This window comes from Rhinolophus sinicus, linkage group LG11 (genome assembly GCF_036562045.2).
Source record: "Rhinolophus sinicus isolate RSC01 linkage group LG11, ASM3656204v1, whole genome shotgun sequence".
Classification (NCBI taxonomy): Eukaryota; Metazoa; Chordata; class Mammalia; order Chiroptera; family Rhinolophidae; genus Rhinolophus; species Rhinolophus sinicus.
The window spans coordinates 64,911,248-64,939,101 of NC_133760.1; the positions used below are offsets into that span (position 1 = coordinate 64,911,248).

The following is a 27,854-nucleotide window of genomic DNA, read 5'->3' on the forward strand; positions in this document are numbered from 1 at the left end:
ACTCTTCCCCTTCATTCATTCATTCATTCATTCATTCATTCATCCACTTACTCATTATTCCTTTAATAAATACACATCCAGTACTTATTACGTTCCAGGTGCTGGGCTAGCCCTGCTGGTAGGCATCTAGCAGCATCGTTTTTAGATTCCAAGGACAAGCCATCATTCCGTGACTGCCTGGGGGGAAGCATGGCCATACTCTGCCCTACTTTTTTCAGGTGGGGGCATAGAGGCAGACTGACTTTCGTTTGCTTACATAATTATTGGACATGACCTAGAATCAATCTGCTGAGTACAGCCACACAGGCTGTGCACTGCACAACTCAGGGTTATGCAACAAGGAAGTCCTGCATCAGACTCCAGAAAAAGTCACCAGCTGTCATTGCTGAGTCCATCCCATCGGGCTATGTGGCATGTTCAGGTCTGACGGAGATGTGCTACAAGCCCATCGGCAAGGGATGCCGGTGCAGCCACTAAACCGGAAAGCTGGTCCTCAGCTGCTATCTTCCCTATCTAGTCTGGGCAAGCCCGTAGCCACGTTAGTGATGGAGACGACCTTCTCCTTTGGGCCCAGCCAGTGGTCTTCTGTCCAGAGTTCATCCCCTGCTTCTCCTCCCACCCACCCCCATGGGGGGAATGCAGAACACTGCCTGCCTTCTGCACCCCAGGGCTGTCTCTGTACTGATGTCCTCCCAACCCCATGCAGGCTTTGACTTAACGGCCCTAACACCATTCACCAGGAAGCAGGGGAGACCCAAGAGTCTGCCTCTTAGGGCCCACTGTGTGACTAAGATAACGCACGCCACTGCCGTATTCCTCAGCCCAGGCTTGTCTTCACCAGCGTCTGAATGAACTGCCTGTCCGCTGCCCAGCCAGCTGGGAGATATGCCTTTTCTTTTGTCCCAGCACCTCAAAACTGCGTGCATCATACATCTACGTAAAAAATACATGCACCATAGAGCAACATAAAAATATGTGCACCATCCATCTGCATAAAAATGTAAAGCCCACAACAAACAACAGACAAAACACTAGGGACCAGGCGCTTCTAGAGGCATTTCCCCTTTTGCTCACTTCACTACCTGCCCCGAGGCCCTAACCGCCATGTTCAGCTCCAGCTGTGTCATCAACAGCACTAAGGGATGGGAGGGCCCCGGAGGCCTATTGAGGCTTCTCTGCTCCAGTGACCACGCGTGGCTTCCTTACATTTTCCTTCCTGGGATGGCCAGACCTCTGCAGCAAGCTCTACACGAGGCAGCAGACGAGCCTGGGAAATGGAAGCAGGGGCTTGGATGTTACTGAGTTTCCCCGAAAATAAGACCTAGCCAGGCAAGCAGCTCTAATGCGTCTTTTGGAGCAAAAATTAATATGAGACCCAGTCTTATGTTAGAAAAGACTGGGTCTTATAGTAAAATAAGACCGGGTCTTACATTAATTTTTGCTCCAAAAGACACATTAGAGCTGATGGTCCGGCTAGGTCTTATTTTCGGGTAAACACAGTAGGAGCATCTCTGCTCCTTCTGAGGGCAGGCAGTTCCTTCCCTGGGCCTGTTTCTCATCTGTAGCACTGGCCATGCCAAGTGCACAAGGTTAATTGGTGCTCTCTGTGTCACAAATGCGGCTGGTTGTGGACCCACAGCTCAGGCTTGACCAGAGGGGAACGGAGGGTGAGAATCTGAAATGTGTCTCTGTGGCCATAGGGAAAATCCATGGTAAGGTCAGGCAAGGACTGCAGATAACTCATTCCAGCCCCTAGCAGCACTGCAAAAACCAGCGCTCTGCACATTTCCCAAGTGTCAGCATCTGGGAGGCACGGGGGGCAGTTGTGGCTGCCTGGAAAGCAGATTCCTGGCTTCCTGGCTGGAACACGTGTTGCATTTGAATGTAAAAGCCTGTTTTCCTTCGGTGTGTGCATGCATGGGTGGGTGCGTGCCCATGTGCAAGAGCTGGTGGTGTATCTGTCGTGTAGCCGGGTTGCCGTGCGTGTACTTTTCAAGGCTGGAACGTGCACTTCTCCATGTGGTTTGTGCCACGTGTGCCAATGGGGATTTGGTTGATGAGAAACAGTCTCCTATTTGCCCATGTGGGATCCATCAGCGAGTCAGTGTGTTGTAGGTGTCAGGGCCCAAGAGGAGAAGGTAGGGATGTAAGTGTATACCTTCAACATCAACGAATTAGGTGTTGGGAAAACCCCCCGAGATGCTGTTACCTACATCCGCTTTGTGGGGCTGTTCCCGGCATGAGAATTGGTCTTGCTGCTCCCTCCACACACATTCACCCAGTTTCCCTGCCAAGGGTGACTCCCCTGCTGGCTTTCGGGTACAGGACACAGCCCTGGGACAGGAGCAGGGTGCCCAGTGACGGAACCTGTAACCTCAGTCTCGTCCGCTCCGGGATCTTACAATCAAGCAAACAAGTGTGTGGCATTAGGTGCCACCGTGCCTTTGCTTAGTGCTCCCTTACGTGCTTCCACCTGCCTCAGGCATTCAGCCAGGTTTTACTAAACATCTACTTGCAGCTGCGGCCACTTGCAGAGAGCAGGTGGGCAGGGGAGGACAGGTGACGTTATCCCCATTTCTGTCACACAGTCTGTGGGCATGAGAACCAGAACTGGGGCTCGGGGCCCCCCTGCACTGAGAGCTTCTGCACCCCCTCTTCAGGGCGTGTCTGCTCGCACCTGTGTGTCCATGGGCACCCCTTGAGGGGGCACGGTGTAGGTACCCACACAGGGGTCTTCAGGATCCCGCCAGGAGGGGCCCGACGGGCTCTCTGAACGGCCTCTGCCCTCCCCACAGAGTGGCGCCAAGGAAGCGGGGCGAGGATGGTCCTGCAGGACGAAGACATCACCACCAAGATTGAGAATGACTGGAAGAGACTCAACACCCTGGCCCATTACCAGGTGAGGCGACTGTGGGCGCAGGAGGGGCCCGCTAACTGGACAGGCAGGTCCCCGGAAGTCTCAGGGCGTGAATAACAGGGTCCCCCCACTGAGGCTACACACCGATTCCTAATTCTGCTTCTTCAGCTGCACCTCACGTGCCCTTAGCGACTCAGGGAAAATTGCTGTCCGCTAGCCAGGAACCTTTGACGTCCTTGGAGATAGGATGCTGATGGCCATGCTTCCTGCAGGGTGGGGGCAGAGTCCCCAAGAGAAGCAATCTCCTATTTCCCCATGTGGGATCCATCTGCAAACCCATGTGTCACAGGTATCTGGGCCCTTCCTTGGAAGAGCCCTAGAGCTTAAGGTGGGGACTCCCTGGAAAAGCATCGGGACAGAGGGTGCTTGTGAGACGCTCTTGCCAGAGTCTCTTTAAGAGCAAGCCACAACACACAATACTATTCAGTATCCAGATGTGTCTTGTTTCATTCAAAGGGAAGCGGACAGCCTCCCAAGGCCCCTCGTTCTCCTGGGAGGCGCTGACAGCCCCGGAGGGCCAAATTCATTGGGGCTTGTCCTTATTTCCTGGGGTGGCAGAGTTTCTGTGCCCAGGCCCTTAGGAGCCTTTTCCTTGTAGGTGCCAGATGGTTCTGTGGTAGCTTTAGTGTCCAAGCAGGTAACAGCCTACAACACCGTGAACAACTCCACTGTCTCCAGGACCTCGGCAAGTAAATATGGTGAGTTCATCGAGTCGTCCTGGGGAGGAGAGGGTGCCCTGAGCAGCTGTTGTCGTGATGGTAGTACCCCTGCAAGGCCTGGGACCCCTGGGGTGGGGAGTGGGGGGTGAGTCAGGCAGGCTGACCGTCGGAGGGGAGAGCCTCCTGGTTGCAGGTGGGGCCTCAGGCAAGGGCAGAACCTTCATCCCCTGGAACAGGACGGACAGCTACCTCCGTGAGCATCTTACAGGCTCGAAGATGCTTTCACTTTGTGATACTCATCATCGGCGTCATGTTCATAACAATCCAGTGAATTAAGTAATTATTATTTCCCCCTATTATGCAGATTAGCAAATTATACCTCAGTCACACAGAGGCTGCACGATGTGTAAAGGTCACATGGTTATGCAGCATTTGAGGGAAGGTGCGGACTCCAGTTCCATGGTGTGGGGAAGGGTGCTGGATGTGGGCTGGAAGCCGGGGTACCACCCTGTTCTCACACCATCTGGGTCCCTGGGGGCCAGCTGCCTGACGGCTACGAGACCTGGTTTTCTTACCAGCAAAACGGGGACTGAAAAAACTATCAAAGTCCCGGGATCGTTCTGGAAAATAAATAGAAGGAAACAAAGAATGGTGCCCACACCCAGTAGGACCATTTTCTTTTGTGCTCAATACTCATTTCACCAGACCTCACATTTCAGCAAATAAGGGGAAAGAATGGGCCCAGGCCAGAGGGGCGGGGGGGTGGGGGGTAAAGATGAGCAGGTGACAAGGTAATTACTCAGCTGGTCCAGTCATTTGGGGAGACACGCTACCTGCTCTCACGCTCACACTTAATTGGCTACACAGAACACATCCAAGACATGACTGGAAAACTCTTACAAGGACACGTGTAAAAAAGGACAAGCTTATATTTTTACATATTGAATAATTAAGTGCTGGCGAGATGCAAGGAGAGGAGGGAGGGGAATCCGAGTGGGTAAAGGTAGTCCCAGAGTTTCCTGGAGGTGGCTGGAAAGGCACCCCAGTTTCGGGGAATTGAGCCTTCACCAAGGCAAGGCGACAGCGGCAGAAAATTGCAGGATGGATCAGACAGCAGGGGGCCTGAACGAATGGGGGGGTGTTGTGAGTAAGCAGCTGGCAGGCTGAGTGGCCTCACGCGTGTGGGCCCGTTGCATCGGCAGAAAACATGATCCGATACACGGGGAGTCCCGACAGCCTCCGCTCACGCACGCCCATGATCACCCCCGACCTGGAGAGTGGAGTCAAGATGTGGCACCTGGTGAAGAATCATGAACACGGGGACCAGAAGGAGGGTGACCGGGGGAGCAAGATGGTGTCTGAAATCTATCTGACACGATTACTGGCCACTAAGGTATTGGACTTCAGGCGGGAGTTGGGGGGTTGGGGGGCCACCTGTGCGGTGTGGGGAGGGACTTCACCCTCACAGAGATGCCCGAGCCAGCAGAGTCCTATCATCTGTGCTCGTGCCCCTCTGTGATCCACTCAGGACAGGCACAGCGCATCAGCCTGGTGCTCTTCCCCAGCGCACAACCTCGGAATCCTTCTGACCCCAGTGCTCCGGCAAACCCCACCCGTACATCGCTGTTGGCATGCAGCCTGAAGTTCTGTTTCCATCCCTCCTCTGTGCCTTTTCTCAAATACCATGTTTCCCCGAAAATAAGACCTACCCCAAAAATAAGCCCCCGTTAAGATCGTCAGCCAGACGGACGCATTTAGTACGTTACGACGATGTTCCAGAAGAAGATGACATGACTGTGTTGGAATAAATGTAGGTTGTTGCATGTGAAAAAATAAGACATGCCCTGAACATACACCCTAATGCGTCTTTTGGAGCAAAAATTAATATAAGACCCGGTCTTATTTTCGGGAAACATGGTATAGAGACACTAGCTGCTTCCATTCACGGTCTTCTACCATCCTGGTGAGAGAATGACTCCTTCTCTGCGGTGTCCTAGGCAGTTTCGAGGATGGAAACGGGGGCTCCATCAGTGACTTTCTAGGCACCGTTTCTAATCCCGGTTCTCAGGACATTGTGTGTCTCCAGTTAGGCTTTCACTCCTGGGAGCCGAGTGGGTGACTGACTGTTCATTAGCCGGAGTGAAGACTGTCCAAACAAAACCAGGAGATTCTGTTTGTCTGCTCTGACCCAGGGAGCCGTTCATTAGCGTTTGTGGAAAGTGCTAAAATACCACCGCCAAAGGGTGTTAAACCAAACCGTGTTGTTGGCAGAGGAAAGCTCACTCAGGCCCACTCATCAGCGGTCTGTGTTTCCCACGCGCAGAGGAAACATAAAGCTGTTAGCGGCAGATGCCGGGGGTGGGGAGATTTAATGCATGCACGTACCCCGTTTCACCCAAGATGGCCGGGATGTATGCTGTCCTCCCCTTCCCCGGGCTTCGAGGAAGACCCAAAACCCACCCGCGGCACTCCTGTGCTGAGCGGTGTGTGACCCTGTGCCGCCCCCTCCCCAGGGCACGCTGCAGAAGTTCGTGGACGACCTGTTTGAGACCATCTTCAGCACGGCACACCGCGGCTCTGCCCTGCCCCTGGCCATCAAGTACATGTTTGACTTCCTGGATGAGCAGGCTGATAAGCACGGTATCCACGACCCACATGTCCGCCATACCTGGAAGAGCAACTGGTGAGTGAAGGGAGAGCAGAGGACGCCCCGCGTCAGGGGAGGCCAGCCGCGTCCAGGGTGAGAAGGGCCGTGGGCCACCTTCCATCGCAGGCGCTCTCCCTGGGCCTCCCCGCCCTGTCCTCCTATTTTTGTGCTCACTTCATCTCTCACTTCTGACTAGTCAAACCATCCTTCTCTCCGAGCCATCAATCAGTTAACAAACATTTATTTAACCAAGTAATGTGCAAAATAGTAAAGACCTGCCAAATGTCGCGGCCGGGTCCTTCACCTCCAGGGATCTCCCGTGTGCACGATATTATGCCACACGCGGAGGGTACAGAGACTGTCAGGCACGGCCCCTGCCCTCAGTGGGCTGAGAGACGCAGGTGGAAGACAGGAAGGCAGCTGTTTGGATGCGAGGCATTTTGCAACTAGATTATAGAAGGGTGGCATCGAATAGGGACTGCTCAGCAGCGTTTTGAAGCACAACCTGTATGCAGTCATCTAGGGGGACGGGCTATTTCTGTTCTATTCAAGAAGCAATGGTCTCCCTTCCCATTAACGCCTTTCCAAACTCCCTTTGGGGAAGAGACCTTCCCATAACCACTTTGTCTGTCTCTGAGACAACAGGACTCGCTAAGTCCTAATGGGCACACGAGGTGTCTCCACCATGGTCCCTCTCTCCTTTAACTGACATCATCCTTTCCTTCGGTTTGTGAGTAATTTGTGTTTCAGGTTGAGGCTGCAAGGTCAGACATCAGTATTCAGCACTTGGTATAGAACCTCGCACAAAGCTGGGACTCGATAAATATTCATGCAGGTGCCTGGCTGAGATAGTCTCTACTTGAGACTTCTACCTCAGGCACAGCTGGCTGGAATTGTCCCATCAGTTCCAGAATTGCCTGCCTATAGCTTTTAGGCAGTTCCTGTCCCAGGTTGTCCTTCCCCAAAACATTCTTCCAAGGCGGCACGAACCTGTTGCCCAGCAGCTGCCAACTGTGAGGACGGGTGGGCATGAGGGCAAAGCCAGGCACGCTGACAGCCAGCCCGGAACCCCAAACCAAGACACATAAAGGCAGACGTCAGCCTATGGTAGTAAGACTTTATTTAGTGTAATGTGCTCTGGCTTCCCATCTCCTTCATCTGAAAAACAGTGCTGTCTCTACTGAAAACGAAAAGAAATCAGGCAGAAACAGAGCTTTAGACCACAGAATTGAAGAGCGGGGTGTATCCCCATCTTAGTTCTTGGGGAGTGAATATCTTCTCTCACGCATCTCCCAGCCTTTCTGAAATAAGATTCTTGGAATCCAGATTGCTCATGCAGGGCAGCCACTGGGGTAAAGACTGTCCCCTCGTCTGAGCGGCCTGCCAGGTCTGCTGTCTCCCAGTGCCTGCCTCTGGGTGAGGTTGTGTTGAGCAGTCTTAGGCAGCACTGTTGCAAGGGGCACATTCCCAGCCTAGTGAATTTGCTGCTCTCTGCCAATGAGTATTCCTACTTACCACCCCGTTTGAATGGCAGCAGTCTTCAGAATATGAGACATGCTCTGCCCAGAACTTCTCTGACGGTCCCTGCTGGGGAGAGCTGGCATTTTCAAAACATCCCTGTGTGTCCTTGTAGCACATTCACGGCAGGTCACCTGGAATAGTTTCTAAGCCATGTGCTTTCAGCCCAGACCTCCTGCTGGGGGAAGGCCACCTCCAGGGCTGCCATAGTGTCCGGGGGCTGAGGGCAGAAGCTCCCGTGTGCCAGCTCTTCCAGAGCCTCAGAACCTCAGTTCCCAAAGAACTCCAGTCCCCAGGAAGGCAAGCTGGTCAGGAGACAGTGGTACCCAGCTCAGCACTCTCCTGACCTTTGTCATTGCTACCTGGGCAAGAAGCAGTTAGTCCGGGAATGATGACATTTGCATATTGACTTAGAGTTCACTGTCCTTGATTGAAAAGAGATTGTTTCTTTGTTCCTGGCCAAAGTTGGAAGCTGCTGGCTTCCTCCACATTCTGCTGCTTTCTCTCTTGTAAGTAGACCTCCTGCTCATTTAGCCTGAGTGACTGCAATCAACCAGAGATTAGTGCCAGCACTAATGTTAATAATATGCTAATATTTCATTAGGCAGGAGACTCCGTGTGGTACCCTGGCTTCCCTGTTTGATTTGCCTGTCAGCACAACTGGCTTAAGGAGAGGGGGTGTAGGGGAGAAACAGCCATACAGCTCACATGGCCTCCTAGCGTCCTTCCTGTGGGTAGGACTTCTGGAAACAGGAAGATGTGGACAGGAGACTGTATTCGCTGGGCAGCTGGGGGTCCTTCATCCGGAGCTCTGAGCCCAGCTGTCATGGTCTCCCCAGGGCAGCTGCTGTGACCCTGACATACCCCAGTGTCATGATTCTCTGTGCCATCCCTGGATTTCCCATCTGGATTTCCCAGGATGACACAAGTGCCACTTACCATTGTCAGAACTCAGTGCTGGCTGCCAGGGCTTGCGCTGCACACTTTGTAGGAACTTAATATGTACTTGTTGATTGATTGGCAGTCTCGAATATGAGGTCCGACTGTATTTATAGCATTATTGTATGTACGTACTGACTGCTGGGAGATGCAACACATACAGAAACATTGTTCTCACTGTTTGAAATAATGTAATTCAAAGAGTTTAAGCTCTAAGAGGCAAGCCAAACACACACAAATATTAGGGCTATTACCAACAGTGAGAACAGCAACCCAAATAACAATAACACGTCAGGGGAAGTGGCAGGAAGTGAGGAGGTGGGGGCCAAGGGAGGGAAATAGCGGTTCCTCGCTTGATGCCCCACTGCGTCCTCACCTGCGTCTCAGCAGGCTGGATGGAAGCCACAGAACCGGACAGCCAGAGAGGACAGCCCAGAGGGCAGGTGGGCAGGTTCCTCCCGACGCCCTAGTACCCTTCGTAGCAACAGCGTGACTTATACGCACACGACCACCCACCGGGGACATTCTTCTCTTTGTCTTTGTTTAGCTGAGTCCCCTCCCAGTAGCACCTTTCTCCTCGCTCCATCCAGGTCCCATCCAGCTCAGGGACACCTATGCGTCTTTCAAACTCAGACCATCAAGTGCCGCCCCTCTGGGAAGACTCTCTGGGCACTTCTGCATGGGTGGACGTGATGCCCCCTCCCTGTGGCCCACATTGGGTCCTTCCGTGCTGGCACGGATAGTTTGCAGAGCACGTCCTTTATTGCATCTGGCTTCCCCACGAGCCCCCCAGAATGCGGGGGCTGTGTCTCAGTCACACGGTAGCCCTGGTGGCTAACACAGGGCCTGGTGTGCCACAGGTGCTATCTGAAAGAAAGAAGGAGGGGAAGGAGGGAACACAGTGGGGCAGGCGAGAGGCTGTGAAGGTGGGTTTTCAGCATGCCAGCTTGGGGGTGGGTCATCAGCTAGCCCCACTGCCTTCACCATTAGGACCAAGCGGATGTTACCAGGCAGGGAGGAAGGGTGGGCTTCTCCCAAGTTCTACAGTGGAGGGCTCAGAGTAAGATACAAAGCCCACATTCCAGGCCCTTCTTTAAGGTTTTGTCAACTGGATGTGCCTTGTCTCTGGCACAGGGGGCAGACAGTGGAGTAGACAGTCGGAAAGTCCACTTTACGGCACCCATCGTGGCTGCCTCTGACCCCAAAGCCTGTGCTATGGGGGAGCCGGGGAGCTGCAGTGCCCATATGCACTGGATCTCTGGATGGACTCTTCAGCCTTGCTGCTCTTTAGTTTCCTGGAAGGTACATAGGTGGCGTAGAGGAGGCCCTTAGTTGGTCCCCAGTCATTTCTCTTTCCCCTGAGAACTGTCTGGGCCAAGCTGCAGGCCCCGTGCCGTCTCCCTGACCCTCTGCCTCTCCCCTCCGCACAGCCTGCCGCTGCGGTTTTGGGTCAACATGATCAAGAACCCGCAGTTCGTGTTTGACATCCACAAGAACAGCATCACGGACGCCTGCCTCTCCGTGGTGGCCCAGACCTTCATGGACTCCTGCTCCACGTCGGAGCACCGGCTGGGCAAGGACTCCCCGTCCAATAAGCTGCTCTATGCCAAGGATATTCCCAGCTACAAGAACTGGGTGGAGAGGTGAGTGCCGGGCCAGGGCGCCCAGACAGGCCCCTGCACCCGCGGGCAACTTCCTTTGACTAGGGGTGTCCCCCCGGCCCCCCAACCACCCAAGATGGGCTGGGGCTTACGATGACTGATCCAATACCCACACCCCCTGGAACCGTGTATTGTCCACTGAAACAAGAATTGGGAAACTTGGCTAGAAGCTGCCCCTGGGCTCTGCATCCCTACATGGGAGGCCGAGATCTTGGTGGCTGAAATTCTTTCTAGGCTCGGGAAGGAAATACAGTCCCCTGCTCTACTCCCCACCAACAAAAAATTTCGAAAAACCGAATAAGTTGTCTTGCCACAGAAAGGCTGGAGGCCTTTCCCCATCTACCCCGTCCATCTGGCAGTCCACCCAGCCTTCTGTGGGAATGTCACTGTCACTTTGAACAGCTTCTTACTGTCCCGGTCCCTTGACTCTCACACGGTGAGCTCTTGATGCCCTGGGCCTTGCAGTGAGTTCTCACCCACAATGCCCTGGTCTAATCACAGTCTCATGCACCTGCGACTAGAGAGCCGCCTGTAAGCTGCGGTGCTGGGTTGTCTTGGTGCAAAACTAACTTCTGGTAAAGAACATGTGTGGTTTATCTGGGCCACAACCGTTCCATATGCCAAGCACCTGAGCTAAGCCACCAGACGATGCTTTATTTATTTATTCATGACGGGAGCCCTGGAATATTAGAGGACAGGATTTCTAACCTCATTTTGTGCCCATGAAGGGGAAGAAATATACACGGAGAATGGCTAAGTCATCAGCCCAAGATGACTTAACTGGCCAAAATGAAAGTAGATCCCCAAAGTCAGTGGACTCCCAAATCTCTTTTCTACTTTATTTATGATACTTGTAGGGCCTCTGCCAACCCATATGGCATCTCTGGGAATGAGGGAAGGTGCCCCTTTCTACCTGAGAATGTGGTCCAATGCCAGGATGCATGGTTTGTTGAGTGAGGGGCTAGTTGTCAGCCCCAGCTGACCCTCTCAGCAGCACTTGCACAGTGAACAACCTGCACAACTCTACATGGCCGTCCTACTTTTTAGTGGGCCGTTCTCTTGTATTCCAAGTAACTTAAAGATAGGAAGCCTGGGTGGAAGCTCAGATTTGGTGACTTTTTGAAGAATAAGAGACCAGAAATTGTTCCTGAAGACAAAATGGATAGTATCGTTTCATTCATGGCAGAGAGACAGTCTCCATCTTTATTCTTGAAAATTGCCTTCTCTTATGCAGAGGGAATAGCTAAGAAGGGGTGTGGTCCTGGCCACCGTGGTAACACAGCCCTACAAAAAGCGTTGACTTTTCTTTTCCCCCTCCACTCTGTTCTTTGATAACCTCCCCGTCCATTCCTACTAGTACCTGTGATGGGCACGCAGCCTTGGCTGTCAGAGAGAGAGAGCTAACTCTTTGGTCCTTGCACCTGACTGTGTCTGAGTCACCAAGAGGGGCTCTTACCTCTCTCTACATAAAGGGCGGCTCATTCTTTGGACAGTAGAACTGCCAGGAGCAGGCCCTCCTTTGTGGTCCGTCGGTTCTTCGGCAGAGAGAAAGAGGGAGCAGCTGGGCTTTTGGTTATCCCTGCATGGAGGGATGCAAGGTCCCTGTGATAACCCTCAGGCAGGGCGGAAGGGAGAAGGGATGTGAAAGGCTGGGGGCATTTATGAAACCTCTGCATGGAGGACTCTCCCCGGACCACGGCCATTTCCTCGGAGATCAGAATAGTGTCTGCCCCAGGTTAATGGGCTCCCTTTGACTTGGTGCTGAATGAGATTTGTGCGGGGCAGCTGCTACAGGTCACGAGTAACCGCGGTCCATTTGGTTATTTTTAGGAGTGGCTTGATGGTTTTCATTTCTTACCCCACCAGTTTCTTAGCAACCAGTGGCACTCTCAGGAAAGGCATCTTTCTCTTGCTTGAGGTCCCCAATCCCTTCTCCTCTCATTCTGGGCTGAGGGTACAAAGACGGAGGGATGGGGAAAGCATGGGGAGGCATGCACAGGTGTGGCGAGCAAGCACAGGTGTGGCGAGCAAGCCCAGCCTGCTTCTTACTCGGTGATGAATGGATCGGTGTCCCGCTCTGACCCCAGAAGACTAGCCTCTGAGCTTGTCTGGTTCCGTGAAGGGGAAACTGAGGCCAGAAATGCAGAACTCAGGATCCACAGCAAGCCTGACCTCCCACCTCAGGGCCCTGGCAGCCTGTGGTTCAGAAGGATGGAGGTAGAATGCCCCCCTCTGTGGTCAGGGCTTGCCCACCTCTGAATTCACTGCCCAGCTGCTGTGAGCACACAATAGCCTCCACAGGACTCAGGCTTAGCAGCTCTCTGTGGTAAAGTGCACCCTGCACACCTGTGGGGAGGCTTTCTGTCCCATCACAGCCACTAAGAACAGCGATAACCCTAGCTGGTCCTCTATAAAGGGGGTGGAAAGCATATGGGTTCAGGAGGCCTCTTCACTCTATGGGTTGAGCAGCCCACATCTTTGTATCACACCTATGCTGGTTTGTAGCTTCTAAAAGTTCTTCACCTACGCGTCCTCTCACGTGACCTCTCATCTGTCCTCCCACCCATCCTCCCACCCACCCTTCCATCCCCTTCCTGCCTCCAAATACCTTGCAGCGCGAGGGGTGGGCGGCCCCACTGCAGACTCCCAGTCTTAGCTGCCTCCCTTCAAGTAGCAGGGCTTTTGCTCATGGGAGGAACATCTCTGGGTTCCCCAGTAGCAATCAACTGCGACACTCACCTTCCCAAGCAGAACTCACCAGTGCGACAGTGTCCGTCACAGCCAACTGGGGTGTCGCGATCAGTCGTGATTTCTAGTTCATTACCAAGAGCGGTACCATTTTCATGTTGGGCGGTGCTCTCCTCTCGTTGTAAATTGGAAGAGCTTCAAGGCTGTTCCCCTGGCACCATTAGCTTGCTGACTTGCAGTCACAGGCTTTCCACACAGGAGTGACTGCAGTGGAGTCACAGCTGGCCCACTCGGGAGAGGACAAGAGGTGTGCCGCACGGATGAATGCCATCGATCACAGGTGTCACCGCGTGAAAAAGGTTAAGAATTTTAAATATTTAAATATGCCTCCTAAGGAAACCATCTATTTGAAATAGAAAGCTGTGACAGTCCAGCCTGGGAGCAATACGGGAGGTGAAGTATAGACATTTCATTAACTTGTTCATTAAACCCTGGGGCAAATATTTATGGTATCTATCGTGGGTGCGTTGGGCACTCGGGATAGGTTAGACTTGACCCTTCCCTGTGGCTCTCGTGGGAAAGGAGGACATGCTCGCAAACCCCACAAGCCGTGACAGTGGGGTGCTCAGAGATGGGTCAGGGAAGGAGTCACAGAGGCAGAGACGTTTGTGCAGGGCCTGGAAAGGCAAGTATTTGGGGACATCAGAGCAGGCTCCAACTGTCTTTCACGTCTGACCTTCGTCCTTGAGGTGTTTGAAGGGATGATGTCACTTTGTTATTCTCTAAGAGTTTGGGGCATCGGAGACCACCTTCTTAATCACAAGAGCCACCCTAAAGGCAGAGATGGGACACCCACCCTCACACACCTGGCCCATCCCATAGAAGCCCACAAATGTAAACCTCTGCAGACTGGTCAACAGAGGAGAATCCAGCTCTTTGGGGCCCTTCCTTTTGTGGCAGCTCCCCGGGGACTGGTGCTGGGACCCCAGGGTACAGGCACCCACCTGGTGTGAGCAAATGCAGGAGTGGTGGGGCCTGGACTCCTCAGCAGGCTGGAACTCGGCCAGCCTGCCAGCTGGAGGGGAGTCCTGGCGACTTTCAGGGCACCAGTCTCTTCTGAAGAAGGACTCCCCTGCAGGCAGAAATCCCACAGGAGCAAGTTCAAGTCCAGGGGCGCAGGCTGACCTTTCCCTTCCTCGCTGCACAGCCAGCTGATGAGCACACTTGTTTGCAGTTCATTAATGGGGCGTAATTGCATCCTTCACAATCAATAAGGCTTCTCCGTGGCGGAGCCCAAAGGCCCACACAGCAGGGGCTGACAAGGCAGCAATTGTGCACACAGCTGAGAGACACCAGGTCTTTATCAGGTTCAAGGGGTGCTGGCAAGGTGGGAGGGCTGGGCGGAGCCCTGTAGTGGCAGAGGGAGAGGTCAAGGTCGGGTTGGCAAAGCCCTCCAGGAAGGATGGGTCCACGTAGCATTGGGCAGGGCAGGGGACAAGAACAGGACAATGTCAGGCAATCCCCAAGCCCCCACACTTCTCAGGGCATTACGCTGTCCCTGGCCACTCAGCTCAGTGATTTAGAACTTACTGAAGATGAAGATGTGTGGTGGATCCACCTGGGGGCTAGTAAGTGGCCACAGACACGCACTAGTCCGATCCAGTGCCCTCCATACACAGGCAACAGAGATGGGGCCGCACACTGCAGACCTGACCTCTCTGTTACAATATGCAAAGCGCCACTAGGCAGGGCTGCCGCCCAGTACTACAGATGAGAAGATTAGAACCCCTGCCCTCTCCCCACCCCACTCAAACCCCTACCCCTCTGTTCCTCACACACAGACGCACTTTCTAAACATTCCCTTTGGAGGAATGACTGGGCTTTTAGTGTGCTACAAGGCAAGCCGTTGCAAAGGGACAGAGTGTAGGCATCTGCTCTTTCCAGTGCAGACAGTGGGTGCTAACCTGCTCTCGTGTAGCTCAGGGATGAGAAAGGCGGCCGTGGGAGCCCTGGTGCTGTTGGCCAAAGCCTGACAGAACCATCCAGCTACCTGGGAAAGGTTCGCGGGCAGATAATGGAAACAGCAGGAGTCTTTGCTTCTGGGGACAGTCGTGTCCTATCGGGGAGGGGACCTGGGTTTTCATCCTGGTCAGTCACTGTGACTGTCCATGGGTGACAGAGTGTAACTGTCCAGAGGAAGGCATGTGGGCAGAGCCGCGTCTGGCTGCTGGCCACGGAAGAGAAGCGACAGGCATCCTTTGTTCACCAATATGACCTAAGAATATAACCCTTTACCTGACAAGCAGATTTTGCTTGGTAGGCATAGAATCCTTGAGGTACAATGACACAAATCTCCTCGGGAGTGGCCCGGGTGGGAGCCACCACTGAAACCGCTGGGTGTCTGCTGTAAAATGGAACCCTGGAACTTACTGCGTTCCAGATAGAGTGGCAATGAATCAAGTCTCTGGCTAAAACTTCTGTACCTGGAACATCATGAAATTACTTGGAACCCCAAGGAACCTGGGGAGGTTTTAGGGTGGGCGGCAGGTCTGGAAGAGCGGGCTCTTCTGGGATAGAGCAAAGGAACCAGAATGAAACAAGACAAGGAACCAACCAAGGACGTGAGAGCTCTGAAGATGGGGAGGGGCCTGGTGACAGAGGAGCTCGCACTGAAAGCAGGATGGAAGCCCCCATGAGCCCTGCAGGACGCCTCCCTGCGCCCCAGGCTCCTCTGAGAAAGGCCATTTCATTAAGCTCTTGTCCTTGCGCCTCTTTCGACAGCTTGTCATGGGCCAAGACCTCCCGCCAAAACGCAATCAGTTCAGCAAAGCAGTTGGCGAGTGTGTCTGTGTGTGGTGGGCTCCTGAGGGACAGAGGAGTTTCTCTCCCACCAGCCCCTTCCCCTGCCAGAGGGTGCAGGTTTCATCTGCCTCCCGCTGCCTTCCTCTTTCCCAGACTGAAGGATGGGTCTGCAATCACGGTATGGCTGCGGCTCCAGGCAGGGCGGCCGTCTAGCCCTCAGCGCCCTGAGTGCTCTGGCGGCAAATTGAACTGTCATTGCATGGCAGGCCCTTGAGCGTGATGGCTGGGGGAGCACAGCCTGTCACCCAACTCCTGGTCACCAATGGGGAAAGGTAGGGGTAGGGGACTGATGGATTCGTGGTCTGTGCCATGACAGACATGGTCTGGGAGCACACAGGGCCAGGGGCCAGGGTGAGATTGTCCAGAGCCTCTGAGAGTGCCCCCTGCACTCACCTGATCGAGCCTTGAGCCTGGCAATGTCACCTGCACTTACGCTGGTGACAGTGAGTGCGTCTCCTAAAACATTGTGCCCCAGATGCCTCACTTGCCTCGACCTAGTCCCTGGCCTGGTGACTGTCCCTGCGCCCTCCTCCATCCTAGGCTCTCAGGCTTGCTCTCCCCAGCATTGAAGCTGAGGTCCTGCAGGGATCCCTGGATGTGCTTGCCCCCTGTCCCAACACCGCTCTGCGTTTGCAGGGACCTGGTCCCTTTGATTTAGCTCACACCCTGAAAGCGCCCTGGAGAGGGTGCTGCTGCCTTGGGGCACTGGGGCCCTTCGGTTCCTCGTTACAAAGTGCACAGCTCCCCTCTGGCAGGGGAGCTGGGGTTTGCTGCATAAAATGTCAAATTGAAGAAATTAAAAATGTAAATGCTGGCATCTAATTAAGCAGTTGACAGCAGTGCACAGCTGCAAGTGACAGTGACTGATTGCCTTCCACCAGCGTCCCCCCCTAAGGAGCCCCCAGCTCTTCCTGGTGAACCCCAGAAAGGGCAGGACATCAAGGCAGTGCTGCTTGGAAGAGCCTTTGGGCCCCCTCGGGAGGGGACCTCTTACGTCTACGGGGACGGGGGTGGGGGGAGGTGTTCAAGGGACACAAGAGACCCACTGGACCACTCTTGCAGGTCGCTGGGAGCAACGCCTTTGCAGGAGACGGCTCCTCCTTACTCCTGGTCTCACCCTGCACCCTCTGACAATGTCTGGACCACTCTCCACATCCCTTCCCTCTGTGCCTCCTGCATCCAGAGCTGCAAAGGGCTCTCCCTGGGCCAGACCCAGAAGCCTAGAGGGGAGAGCACACACCATGGTCCCCCAGGGCTCTCACACCGGCCTCCACTGGCCCAGACCCAGTGCTGGGAGCGTCCCTCTCTCCGCTTGTCCCTGTGCACAGCTCCAACCCCTTTCTTCCCCACCCCCGTCCCTGCAGATATTACTCAGACATCGGGAAGATGCCGGCCATCAGTGACCAGGACATGAATGCCTACCTGGCCGAGCAGTCCCGGATGCACATGAACGAGTTCAACACCATGAGCGCGCTCTCGGAGATCTTCTCCTACGTGGGCAAGTACGCCGAGGAGGTGAGCCCTGCCCTGCCGCCAGGGCCTGTTGGGAAGGACGGGGGCAGAGACTGCAGAACCCCTGCCCGGAGCAGCTCCTGTGCCCAAGCACCGCCCCTGACACCCCTCCCTCTGCTGGGGAAACTCTCCCACCCAGCACTCGGGGTCTGTGCTCCAGACACTGGGACCCCAGAAAGTTCATTCTCTACATTCTGCATCCATGCCCGTTCTCACATATATGCATCACGTGTCTTTCACTTTTATTTCCTCTTTTTATTCTCATTCCTTCCCTGCTATTTCTTCCTTCTTTTACTTTTTCCAGTTCTCCCTCTGATCTCATTCTCTTTAAACAAGCAATTCCCCACTCCCATGGGCAGGTCACATGGCATGGCCTGGTATGGCATGAGAACAGAATAGATCCAGAACAGAGTAGAATGGAATCTGTTTTTACTCGCTGTGTTCCCCAGTTGGAAAACCTCACCGGGGGTTCACTGCCTTCTCTCTGGCCAGTGCCCAGGTGCTGGTGGGAGTGTCCTGGTCATGCAGGCTTACGCCAAGAGGGTTCAGATCCCGGCTCCCTGTGTCTGAGCAGCAGCGTCACCGCCATCTCTCTGCCCGGCTTCTCTCCCTCTTCCCAGCCTCACCACCAGGAGAGGGTCTAGGAACCTCAGGGGAAGGAGGGAGCCCTGCAGGGCCCCTTCTGTGTCCCACATAATGCTGGGACCTCAAGTAAAGGAGAGGCCAGTAGTGGGCCCTTAGGGGAAGGACAGCGATGCCAGTCTGCGGGCCAGTGCCGGCCCAGGGCGCAGTGTTTACCTGGCCGTGGCCTCATGACAGAAATAAGGACAATGTAGAGAATGCCAGTTTGTGAGTGCAGCTGGCTCGTCTTGGAAAGGACAGTCCCTTGGTCTGTAGGTACACTCACCTGCTGTTGCTGTTAAAATGTTCCATCTTTATGGAATGCTGGCACCAGGAACTGGTAGTTCTCGACCAGCTAAGAAGTTGGCAACTCTAGCGTGGTCTCCCTAATTAAAAATACACAAGCTGAGCCAGGAAATCCAAAGGTCTGGGAGGCTCCCCTCAAGCCCTCCCTGTGCTGCTCCCTGCCCCCTCACACCCCAGGCCCAGAAGTTTCTACCCGTTTGCTACATGCCCCTCCTGGAGCAGGCATTGTGTGAAGGGCGCTCAGCCCAGGTGTGCTACCTGCCTTTACGTCTCCCCTGGAGCAGCCTAGAGGGGGGCTAGTAGTTCCCACATTTTACAGACGAGGAGATAAGAGTACAGGGACGTTACAAGTTGTGCCCCAGATCACCCAGCGAGAAACTAGTGGACCCCTTATTCAATCCCACCTCTCCTGACTCCCAGATTCTCACACATTTTCCTTCACGTGCCACAATCGCTGTCATTGTTCTCCACCAACCATCAGGTCACAGAAAAGGCTTGGGCAGACATTGTCCATGAGGTGTTAATGACCAGCAAAACTTAAGATATAGTAAGCTTTGAGAGGTATTTGTTTCTAAACAGACAAAGTGAAGACAAATGACTTTCTCAACGTGGAATCTCGGGCCTTGGGGAGCTGATGGGAAGACTTTCCTTTTTGGAAAGGAGGATTGGCATTTCTTAATATTCATGAAATCCCTTGCCCCCGGGACACTGGGCCCCCACTTTTACGTTGGGTGTGAACTGTCTGCCATGTAACATCTTGGCACAGGTGTCTTCTGCCTACGGCCAGCTGCCTCACGTGGGCAGGAAAATACACACATTTATTTAGACAGGTGAGGGGTGTGCTGACTTGCTGTGTCCATTGCCACAAGGGTGCCCACACAGTGTACCCATGATGAGTGCCCCCCACCCCTCCTGCCCGTTACCCAGGCCGTCTGCTTACCCAGCAACTTCGTGTGTGCACCTTCGCATGCACAGGTCTGCCCACCCTTCTGACTCCTCCCTCCCGTCTGTGTGGCCCTCAGAACACAACACGCACACAGACTACTAACCTCCCTGTTCTTCGCTCTTCAACAGATCCTTGGACCTCTGGACCACGACGACCAGTGTGGGAAGCAGAAACTGGCCTACAAACTAGAACAAGTCATAACCCTCATGAGCTTAGACAGCTGAGAACCGTCCTTCCAGGGCCACCCTGGAGGGAGGGACACACCAAGCCGTGCCTCAGTCTAGATATCATCTTTACCAAGTGCAAGTTCCGCTGGCCTCAGCAGCATCCTCTGAGCAGCTCGCTCCTCTCTCCTCTCTCTCTCCCTCTCGCTCTTCCTCTTTCTGTCTCTCCCTCCTTCCTGCAACCCTTCTCTTTCAGTTTCTCTGCCAACACAATTGAACCAAGCCACCGACCCTCAGCTAGTCCAGAATGGCCAGGCCCACAGCAAGGGACCTGACCAGAAGATTCCAGAAGGGGCTCTTTCCCAGCTGACCCCATGCATTAGCAACAGGGCCCACATACGGATGAGGCGCCGTGGACAGAGGACGTTTCTATGCTGCTACTTCACCTTCCACTTCTTGAGAGCCCCCGCATTGGTCTGAACCTTGGGCTGGAGAAAAGGCATCGAGCTCAGTATTATCTTTGCTGGGAAGACACCACGTGGCTCTCCCTACATTTCCATCTCCCAGCGGTCCATCCATGGTATGGTCCCTTTGCAACTGGGAGAAGAAAGGCCACACCTCCTGCAAGCGGCTGGAATTGGGGGCAGTGGTGAGGAGGGGGGAGGTGCTCTGTGAGCTGCCTCTCGCTTGTTGGGGTGGCATCAGAGGTCTCCTTGTCCCCATCCATCTTCCAAGTGCTCACAGGGACGTGCCTGCCCCGTCTCCTCCTTTGCCTGTGGAAAGCCAGGCAGGGGAAAGAAGAGCGGTTACAGTCCACCACCATGAGAAGTTACACACCCTTCTCATCTGGCTCAGAGGGGCAGAAATGTGAAACAGAGGAGAAGAGGAAAGAGAGTTCATCTACCCTAATGGTATAATTTGTTGTTTTCCACTCACCCCCAAGTGCTCATGAATCACGACCATTAGCTGTAACCCATCGCCAGATCCTGAGTGCTGTCTGGAGAAAACACCTTCATCTTCCTCGGTCGTCGCTCATCGAGGGTCAGCATAAAACCCAGAGTGTGTCCAGGTGTCCAGGAGATCCTACCTCCAGCCGTCTCCATGGCGCTAGCCCCACCATCCTTCCTGAGAACACTGTTCAGAGCCGGGGCGCCCAGCCTCGCTGCTGTTCCCTTTGCAGAATCCGGTGCCATTGCTATGCAGACAGATGACTTTGTCACTGGACTGACCAGACCTCCTAGGGAATTATTTTCTCAACATCTCAGCTGTCTCGTGCGTCCCTCTCCTCCCTCATCTTTTCAGCGGTCATCACTGAAAGAAATGTGCTCAAGCACAGCCAAAATGCCAGCCAAACTCAGCTCCCAGAGTGTCACGTCTGGAGGGCCTAAAGAGTCCAGCTGAAGGACGTGGCCAGCAATGGGAAGAGGGACGTAACAACTGACCTCGGCCCTGGCTCTGTCTCTCCATCTGTCCTTCCATCTACGGAAACATCATTGAAGCCAGCCAGGCAGAGGCACGCTCGTTCATGGGTCTTAGGTGAGCTATCGGGGGAGATGGTCTAACGAGAGTCATGGAAACCTGGAATCTTGAAGGGCCCTTAGATGCCGTCTGGTCCAGTCTCCCACCACCACAAACAAGACTCTCTCCTGGCAGCCCTACACCCTCTGGGAGACAAGGAGGGCATCGTTTAAAGTGGGATTATGGATGCATCTTGCCTTCACACCCCAGCATCAGACACTGTCTCCTGCCATCCACGTGGAGCCCACGTGGAAAGGGGAAGGCACCACACCATTTCAGGAGCGTCTACGGAGCATCCTGTACTTTTAAGAACGCGGACCCCTTTGGATATGAATAGGTGTGCGTGCGTGCCTGCCCCAGGAGTAGGCAGAGAGCTCAGAAAGATTTCTTGTCCTAGGGAGGGGGATTTTGAAATGTTTCCCTTCTCTACGTTTGCTCATCAGTTCACCCTGCAGCTCCAGAACATTTCCACACTTGCTTTCTGTGCTGAGTGCTGCCGGGTGGAAGGAGAGGTCGGCTGTGGGTAGGAAATCAGGGCGGTCACAGGCCCAGGGAGGCCTGGACTTGACTGGAGGCCGGGCAGTGGGGCCCCAGAGCAGGTATGTGGGGCATTGAGGAGGTCACACGGTGAGCAAAGTGCAAGAAATCTAAACAATGGGAAGAGGAGACTGGGAGAAGACGCATGTCAGGGGGGGAAAACTAACCAAAGGTTTTGGCAAATGAAGTGCCAGGTGAAGAAGCGTGGAATTTCTACCCCTGATCACTTGATTTCCTCCCCAAAAGCCAAGGGCCCTGGCAGGCCAGGAAGGAAGCATGTGGGAAGGGGGCTAAGAAGACAGCTCAGCCGCTAAAGTAGTTTTGCACATTTGAAGGTTGGGGAGGAGACAGACACAAACATATTTAACACAGATTTGCTGAATGGAAGCTGCGTGTGTGTCAGCGTGTGTATGAGTGTTTTGATTTATTTTTTAAGTTTTGCACAGATAGAGGAAAAAAATGAACAAGCAGAAAAAAAGACTGTTATGATGGTTCTGCTGAAGCTTTTATTTTTTACTGGATTATTATTATTGTTATTGTTCCTTTGTCGGTACAGGACTGTTTTTTTTTCCCCATGTTTTTGTTCTAAGAGAAACTTCGAACACCTCAGAGAAACATAAATGTCAGGAAGAAAGAGGAGGGGAGAACAGACAAATTTCCTCGCTCTCCTCATTCCTCCTGAGGGAGGAGTTCGGGCAGATTTTCCTTTAATTGGGGGGCAAGGGTTGTTGCTTTGTTTACCTGCAATCTCTGTGGCGGGCTTGGGGATGGAGAAATAGGGTTGAGTCACACACACAGAGCCACAACCCGTCTTGCCCATAAAAATTCTTTCCTTTGGCTGTTTGTTTGTTTTCCATTTCTTTCATTTGGATTCTTAGCGCATGTGTGATATGTTTTCAAAGTTAAGACAAGGCAGCATTGTCAAAAAGCTAAGCTTGTCTCCCAAATCTCCGATCCAAAAGTCCCCTTGCAGTCCCCGATCCCTTGGCAGACCAGAGAGCTGCCCAGGCGGCATGAGGACGCAGCAGCGGCCAGAGAAGGGAGTTGGGCAGACTCAGTCCTGTGGCAGGGAGGTCACCACTAGGCTTTTCTCTCTGTCCCAGTTCATTGGCAGGGTCAACATTCTGTTTAAGGTGGAACCTTTATCTGACTCCTTGAGTCCTGGGCAGAGAGCAAGGGTAAAAAGGCCACCCTCCTCCCCAAGAGACAATGCGGCCAAAATAACTGACCTGGGTTAGGTGGGGGTTTTAAATTGGAGGGAGATGGGCTCAAGGCTGGTAGGGGTGTGGAGTGGAAGGGAGCTTTGTGGGGTCCTAAGCATGAAAGAATGGGTGAATAGAAGCTGAGAAAGACAGCTGCAGGCTGGTCATTTCTCCCGGGGGGGAGAGGACACAAGTCTCCCCAGGTGTGGGCTTTGCCCGGCTTTGTCCTTCTCTAGAAGGAGAATCCCCAACATGTGTTGATAACGACAAATAGTGCCATTAAGTGAAGTTGGCTATCGTTGTCAGTTACTTCCTCAGGAAAACATTTTTTCTTGCCTTCTGCTTTCAAGGTAGTTTTAAATTTGGGGCCCGCCTGAGGGTCCCCCAGGCCAAGGTACGTTCACACCCCCAGAGTGACACTCACACTCATAGGCAGCTCTTGGGCCCTCACTCTGGTGAGCCTGGGGACCAGGGAGTGAGGCCCCAGATGCTTGAGAGAGCAAAGTCATCTAAAATAAATCCCAAAGTTTGACACCGACTGTCCAGGCAGAAGCAGGGGTAGCTGGCCGTTGTCTCTGACCCTGTCCGCTCAGGCCCAGCTCTGACCTCCAGCCTGGGGTTAACGTCCATATACTATCCCAGAGCCCCCCACCCCTTTCCCATACCGAGGTCTTTGTGCTCCTGTCCCCCTTGCATGTCTGGCTTCTGAGTGTGCCACCGCTTGTCCCTCTTGCCCACCGCCTGCACGTGTAGCCTCTGCCCCGATGCCATATGTCCACTAAAGAACCAGAGCTGCTGAGACCCTGTGGGCAGCTGAGATCTCACAGTCCAGCCCTCTGGGACTGCCCGAGGCCCATGCCACCTCCCTGAGTGGTCGGGGCTCCCTCACCCAGCCAGGGCCCCCGTAGAACCCACAGCAATGATTTCTCGAATGACCTCCCCTCTTGGTCAGAGGCAAGTCCTGCTGATGTTTCCGGAACCCTCCAAGGAAAGCCCCATTCCGCATCTGCCTCCTTTCTCAGGACGAAGGGGACACTTCCTGTGGCTTCACAGGATGCAAAAATCAAGTACTTAACCTAGTGAAGGTTATAGTTCATTATTGTTAATTGAGAACAAACGTTCCCCAGCCCAGAGAGCCAAGGAGGGAGGGAAGACCCAGGGGGGTGCTCTGCAGGCAGAAGGCCTGAAACACCCCTTTCTTGGCCCTTCCAGGAATGGGCTGCCCCAGTGAGCAGTCGCAGCTCGGGTCTCTGAGAAGCATTTCTGTGACGGAATAACCTCCAGGTACCAGAATCCCCACGTGCCCCCAGGAAAGGCCCCCCCACCTACCCATACTCACAGATCCTGGTTCCTTTCTGGACTTTTTTCTTGTTCCCAGTTCATATCAAAGACGTCCTCTCAGCCCCTCACTTTTCCTGCCAGCCCTGAGGACAAGTGACGGAGGGCCCCGGATCCCTCAGCCCCTCCCTTTTCCTTTAAACTGCATATGGGCTGTTTATTTGGGGTTTTGTAGTTGTTTCTTTTTATTTATATATTTTAAGAGTTCAAGATTAAGGAGGGAGTCCAGCTGTGGACGTAAAGTCCAAATTACTAGGGGGGAGAAACAAACCCCTTTACCTGTGACTTTTAAGGGCATGAGAAGAGCTTCAGGGCCGGTGGGGGTGATGGCCTCTCCCTGTTACAGAAGTGGGTCAGGGCACCCCCCCGGCCCCCGGTGTGGACGTGCCAGGGGACGCATCCTCACAGCTGCTAATGTTCTCGCTTCCCCTGCCCCTTGGTTGGCTGGCGCCTGCAATGCTACCCCTTCTCCGCCTGCCTTCTGCCACCTCACCCCCACAGGTGTAGCAAATTTTACGGTGCAGCCTTATTTTACAGCTGGGAAGCTGAGGTACAGCCACAGGTGACACGGATGGGGCAGCTCCTGAGAGAGGCTGGCCCGCTGCGAGGCTCTTCTCAGGGTGCTGAGAGGTGGACGAAACCCTCCACTGGAGAATGAAGTCACCATTCCTGTTTATCAGAAAAGAATCTCTGTGCAGTAAAAGTTTCAGACACTCAAGAGAGATCTTTAAAAACAAAACAAACAAACAAAAAAAAACTAGAAACCTTTGCCCCCCCCCCCCAATACAATTATTTTTATTAGGGAGAGTATCCAACGTTATAAAATACATAGGATTTTTTGGTTGTAAAAATAATACATACTTTATTAGAGTCCCAATTAAATTCCTGGAGTAGACCCATGACTACCCCAAAGCAAAGCTAAACAAAACAAAACCAAACCCTGAATGAATGAAAAGAACTTTCTGTTTGTATTGGCATAGGTAGTGAGGTGGGCCAGGGTTCGGGTTTATTGGGTCGGTGAGCCCCACATTCCCACCACTCCACCCCCTTTCACTCCGTCCAGCCTTAGCTCCAGGCTGCCCCTGACGTTCAGTCCTATAACCAGTTCTCATCGGCTTCCCCCAAAGTGCAGGGAGACCCTGTTAGGGACTGTCATGGAGGGACCTGAGACCCCTCTCCAGAGAATGCAAAAGCTCATGACAAAGAGACAGGTCTACGTAGCTCATCATCCATGGGTTTCTTTATCTGTAATTAGAGCTTCTTTTGTTAGTCTCTTCGATCTTACAACTCGAGCACATTTTGAAGGGCTCCCTTACAACAGTAGAATTCAAAACAGAGGGTGCAGTTAAAGAGCAATGCAAAGGACACTAAGAAACTGAGACCACTGTACCAAACAGGATCAGTGAACGCAATTCAGGCCCATGACCAAGATGGGGTACGTGTCCTCGTGTGTTCCTCCTCCCTTCCCTCATGTTCCCGTCAGCTTGTTGGCTCATCAAACCTTCCGTTCTTTGAAAAGAAAAGCTAGTTTACCTCAGAGAATCTTGTTTCCTTTTGGAAACCAATGGCGTTGTGTTTTCGAGTGGGCGACCCTCCCCTCCATCACTGCCTGCCTGGGCCTACGGGCCTTGAGGCCCGAGAACCTGGCTTAGTCATGTCGGTTGCACTGACCAAGAACAAGAACCCAGTCCCTGAGATGGGAAGGAAGGATTGGATGCAGCTGCCCTCCTCCCTTGTAAGGACCAGCCTATCTCCTCCTCACTTTAGCTTATAGGGACCAGCCTTCTCTTCATCAGGGTCCTGCTATGTTACCATAGCAACCAGCAACTCCAGGGTACCACAACACAATGGCTCAGTGAGCTGAGGCGTGGGGGGAGAGGAGTCTGGCCCGGTCAGATGACCCAGAGTTACCTAAGTCTCCCATACTAGCGGGAAGAGGAGGGACAGGATAAATGGGTCGTTTAAGGGATAGGCAGGGGCCTCTGAGTTTCAGAGAAAGGCCACTGAAGGAGGTCGGGCAGGTCACTCCTGCTCCAGTCTCCTCCTTCCAGCCCCACCCCACTTCTGTTTCCATAAAGCTCCCACCTTGAACACTGACCCTTCGTTAGAACAAAGCAAAACATATCTTTAGACAACAGTGTTATAATGCGCCTCAAAGATAGGTGGGTGAAATCTATTAGCGGAAGAGGGTCTTCTGGTTTTGATTTTTAAAGAAGAGTATCCTAGGAAGATTTAAAAAAAAAGATTAAAAAAAAAAGTTTTTAAAAAGGAAACCGATGCTATTTAAATTGGAGCCCAGTTGTAACTTGGTAAAGGCAAGCTTCTGTACCTTTGTTATAATTAATTGTATACCTGTGTATGTAAATATAAGGCATTCCTATTTTGCAGTTCAGAACAAAAAAAAAAACCTATTTGTAATATAGAATAAAGTTTATTAAAAAATAATAAAACTGCAGTTTGGGATTTGGGGTCTTTCTTTACGTGACTGGCTGGAAGGGGGCCGGGGAGAAGGTTGTCCCTAGTAGGTGGTGGTGACCACCATGGTGTAGAGATGTGGCACCTTCTCTCTCCCGCTGCGAAGTGTCTAAGCTGAACCATCAGAGATGCATCCTTTTACCTAAGGCTCTGGCTTCAGTTACAAAGCAGATGTCTCTAGAAGCAATGATGCTTCAAGATAGGGCGAGCGAACATGGTGCCAGTTAGTGCCGTCAGCAGACATCACGTTTCCGTAGAACCCTACCAGCCTGAGTCCCTTTCAACACAGCCTTCAGGCATGGCCTGCGCCCCTGGTGGAGCTGGCTCTGGAGAGGACATAGGTGGCCATCTCTTCTTGGCAAGCTGCACCGTAATATAAATGATTTTATCAGTGCCCCCTGCCTCATTTTGATAGAAGGTGGAGGCCTTGAACACTATTGTGCCTCTAGGAGACGGAGAAAAAGGGACTGACATGGGTGGCAGTGGAGGTAGGGGGCAGGGGAGAAGACATTTCTGCCTGCTGTCTATGGGCTGTGCTGGCCTCAAGGTGGCGAGTGGGGTGCAGGGAAAAGGGAAGCAAATGCAGACGTGCCCCACCCGGGTCCAGGAAAGCTGTGCCCTCTGCTAGGCATTCAACCAGCTACCCGTGGGCAGATACATCCTTGTCTGAGCCTCACGTCAGTGCATGGAGAAGGCTGAGCTGCATTTCTCCATGAGAGTCCAATGTTCCCAGTGTTCAAAATGAAAACCAAGAGAGAAGAGGAGCAGGAAGGAAACAGGGCAAGGCAGGAGAGACAGAGAATGTGGAAAGGGATGGAGTAAGGAAGACAGCAAGGTAGGAAAAGAGTGTGGGGAGATGGAAGACAGGCCCTGGAGGCACCCCACAGCGGATAAAACTTCTGGCGCATTCCACCCTCACCTGTCTTCCTGCTGCCCCCAACTACCAACTCTGAGCTCCTCCAGCCTTCAAAGCAGAGCCCCTAAGGGCGCGAGTGGAGAGTGTTCATGGGAACAGAGTCTCTGGGGGCCACAGAGAGAAAGGTCAGGAGGTGACTTGGAGTGTCCACAGGGATTGAATCCTAGCCTTCTCCATAGCACTCTCCCACCTTCCACAGAGATCCCTTCTGAGCCATGAGGGAGAGCCCAGGAAGAAGCAGCTCTGAGCAACGAGACAGAAGCAACAGCCCCTGGGGGACACAGCAGTGACGCCAATGCTGAGGGAACGCCTTAACCTTGGGACAGCGTGGGAACGCACGACACCTAGGAGGGGAGGCTGGAATCCATGGTCAAGACCTACACAAACTGCCTGGATTTAGATCAACAGAGTGGCTTTGGGTGTGTTCG

At 53.3% G+C, this 27,854-nt stretch overlaps 1 protein-coding gene across 1 annotated transcript in view; it reads left to right on the top strand.

The window, feature by feature from the left end:
* The window catches only part of PLXNA4 (plexin A4), a 411,943-nt gene extending 387,165 nt beyond the window's left edge, over positions 1-24,778 (top strand). The window contains exons 26-32 of the mRNA XM_019751040.2: positions 2,796-2,899; positions 3,516-3,615; positions 4,779-4,969; positions 6,090-6,259; positions 10,111-10,323; positions 17,256-17,406; positions 19,405-24,778. Of these exons, the coding sequence (XP_019606599.2) occupies positions 2,796-2,899; positions 3,516-3,615; positions 4,779-4,969; positions 6,090-6,259; positions 10,111-10,323; positions 17,256-17,406; positions 19,405-19,500 (1,025 nt within the window). The 3' untranslated portion in view covers positions 19,501-24,778. The remainder of the gene's footprint in view (positions 1-2,795; positions 2,900-3,515; positions 3,616-4,778; positions 4,970-6,089; positions 6,260-10,110; positions 10,324-17,255; positions 17,407-19,404) is intronic.
* The last annotated feature ends 3,076 nt before the right edge of the window (positions 24,779-27,854 follow it).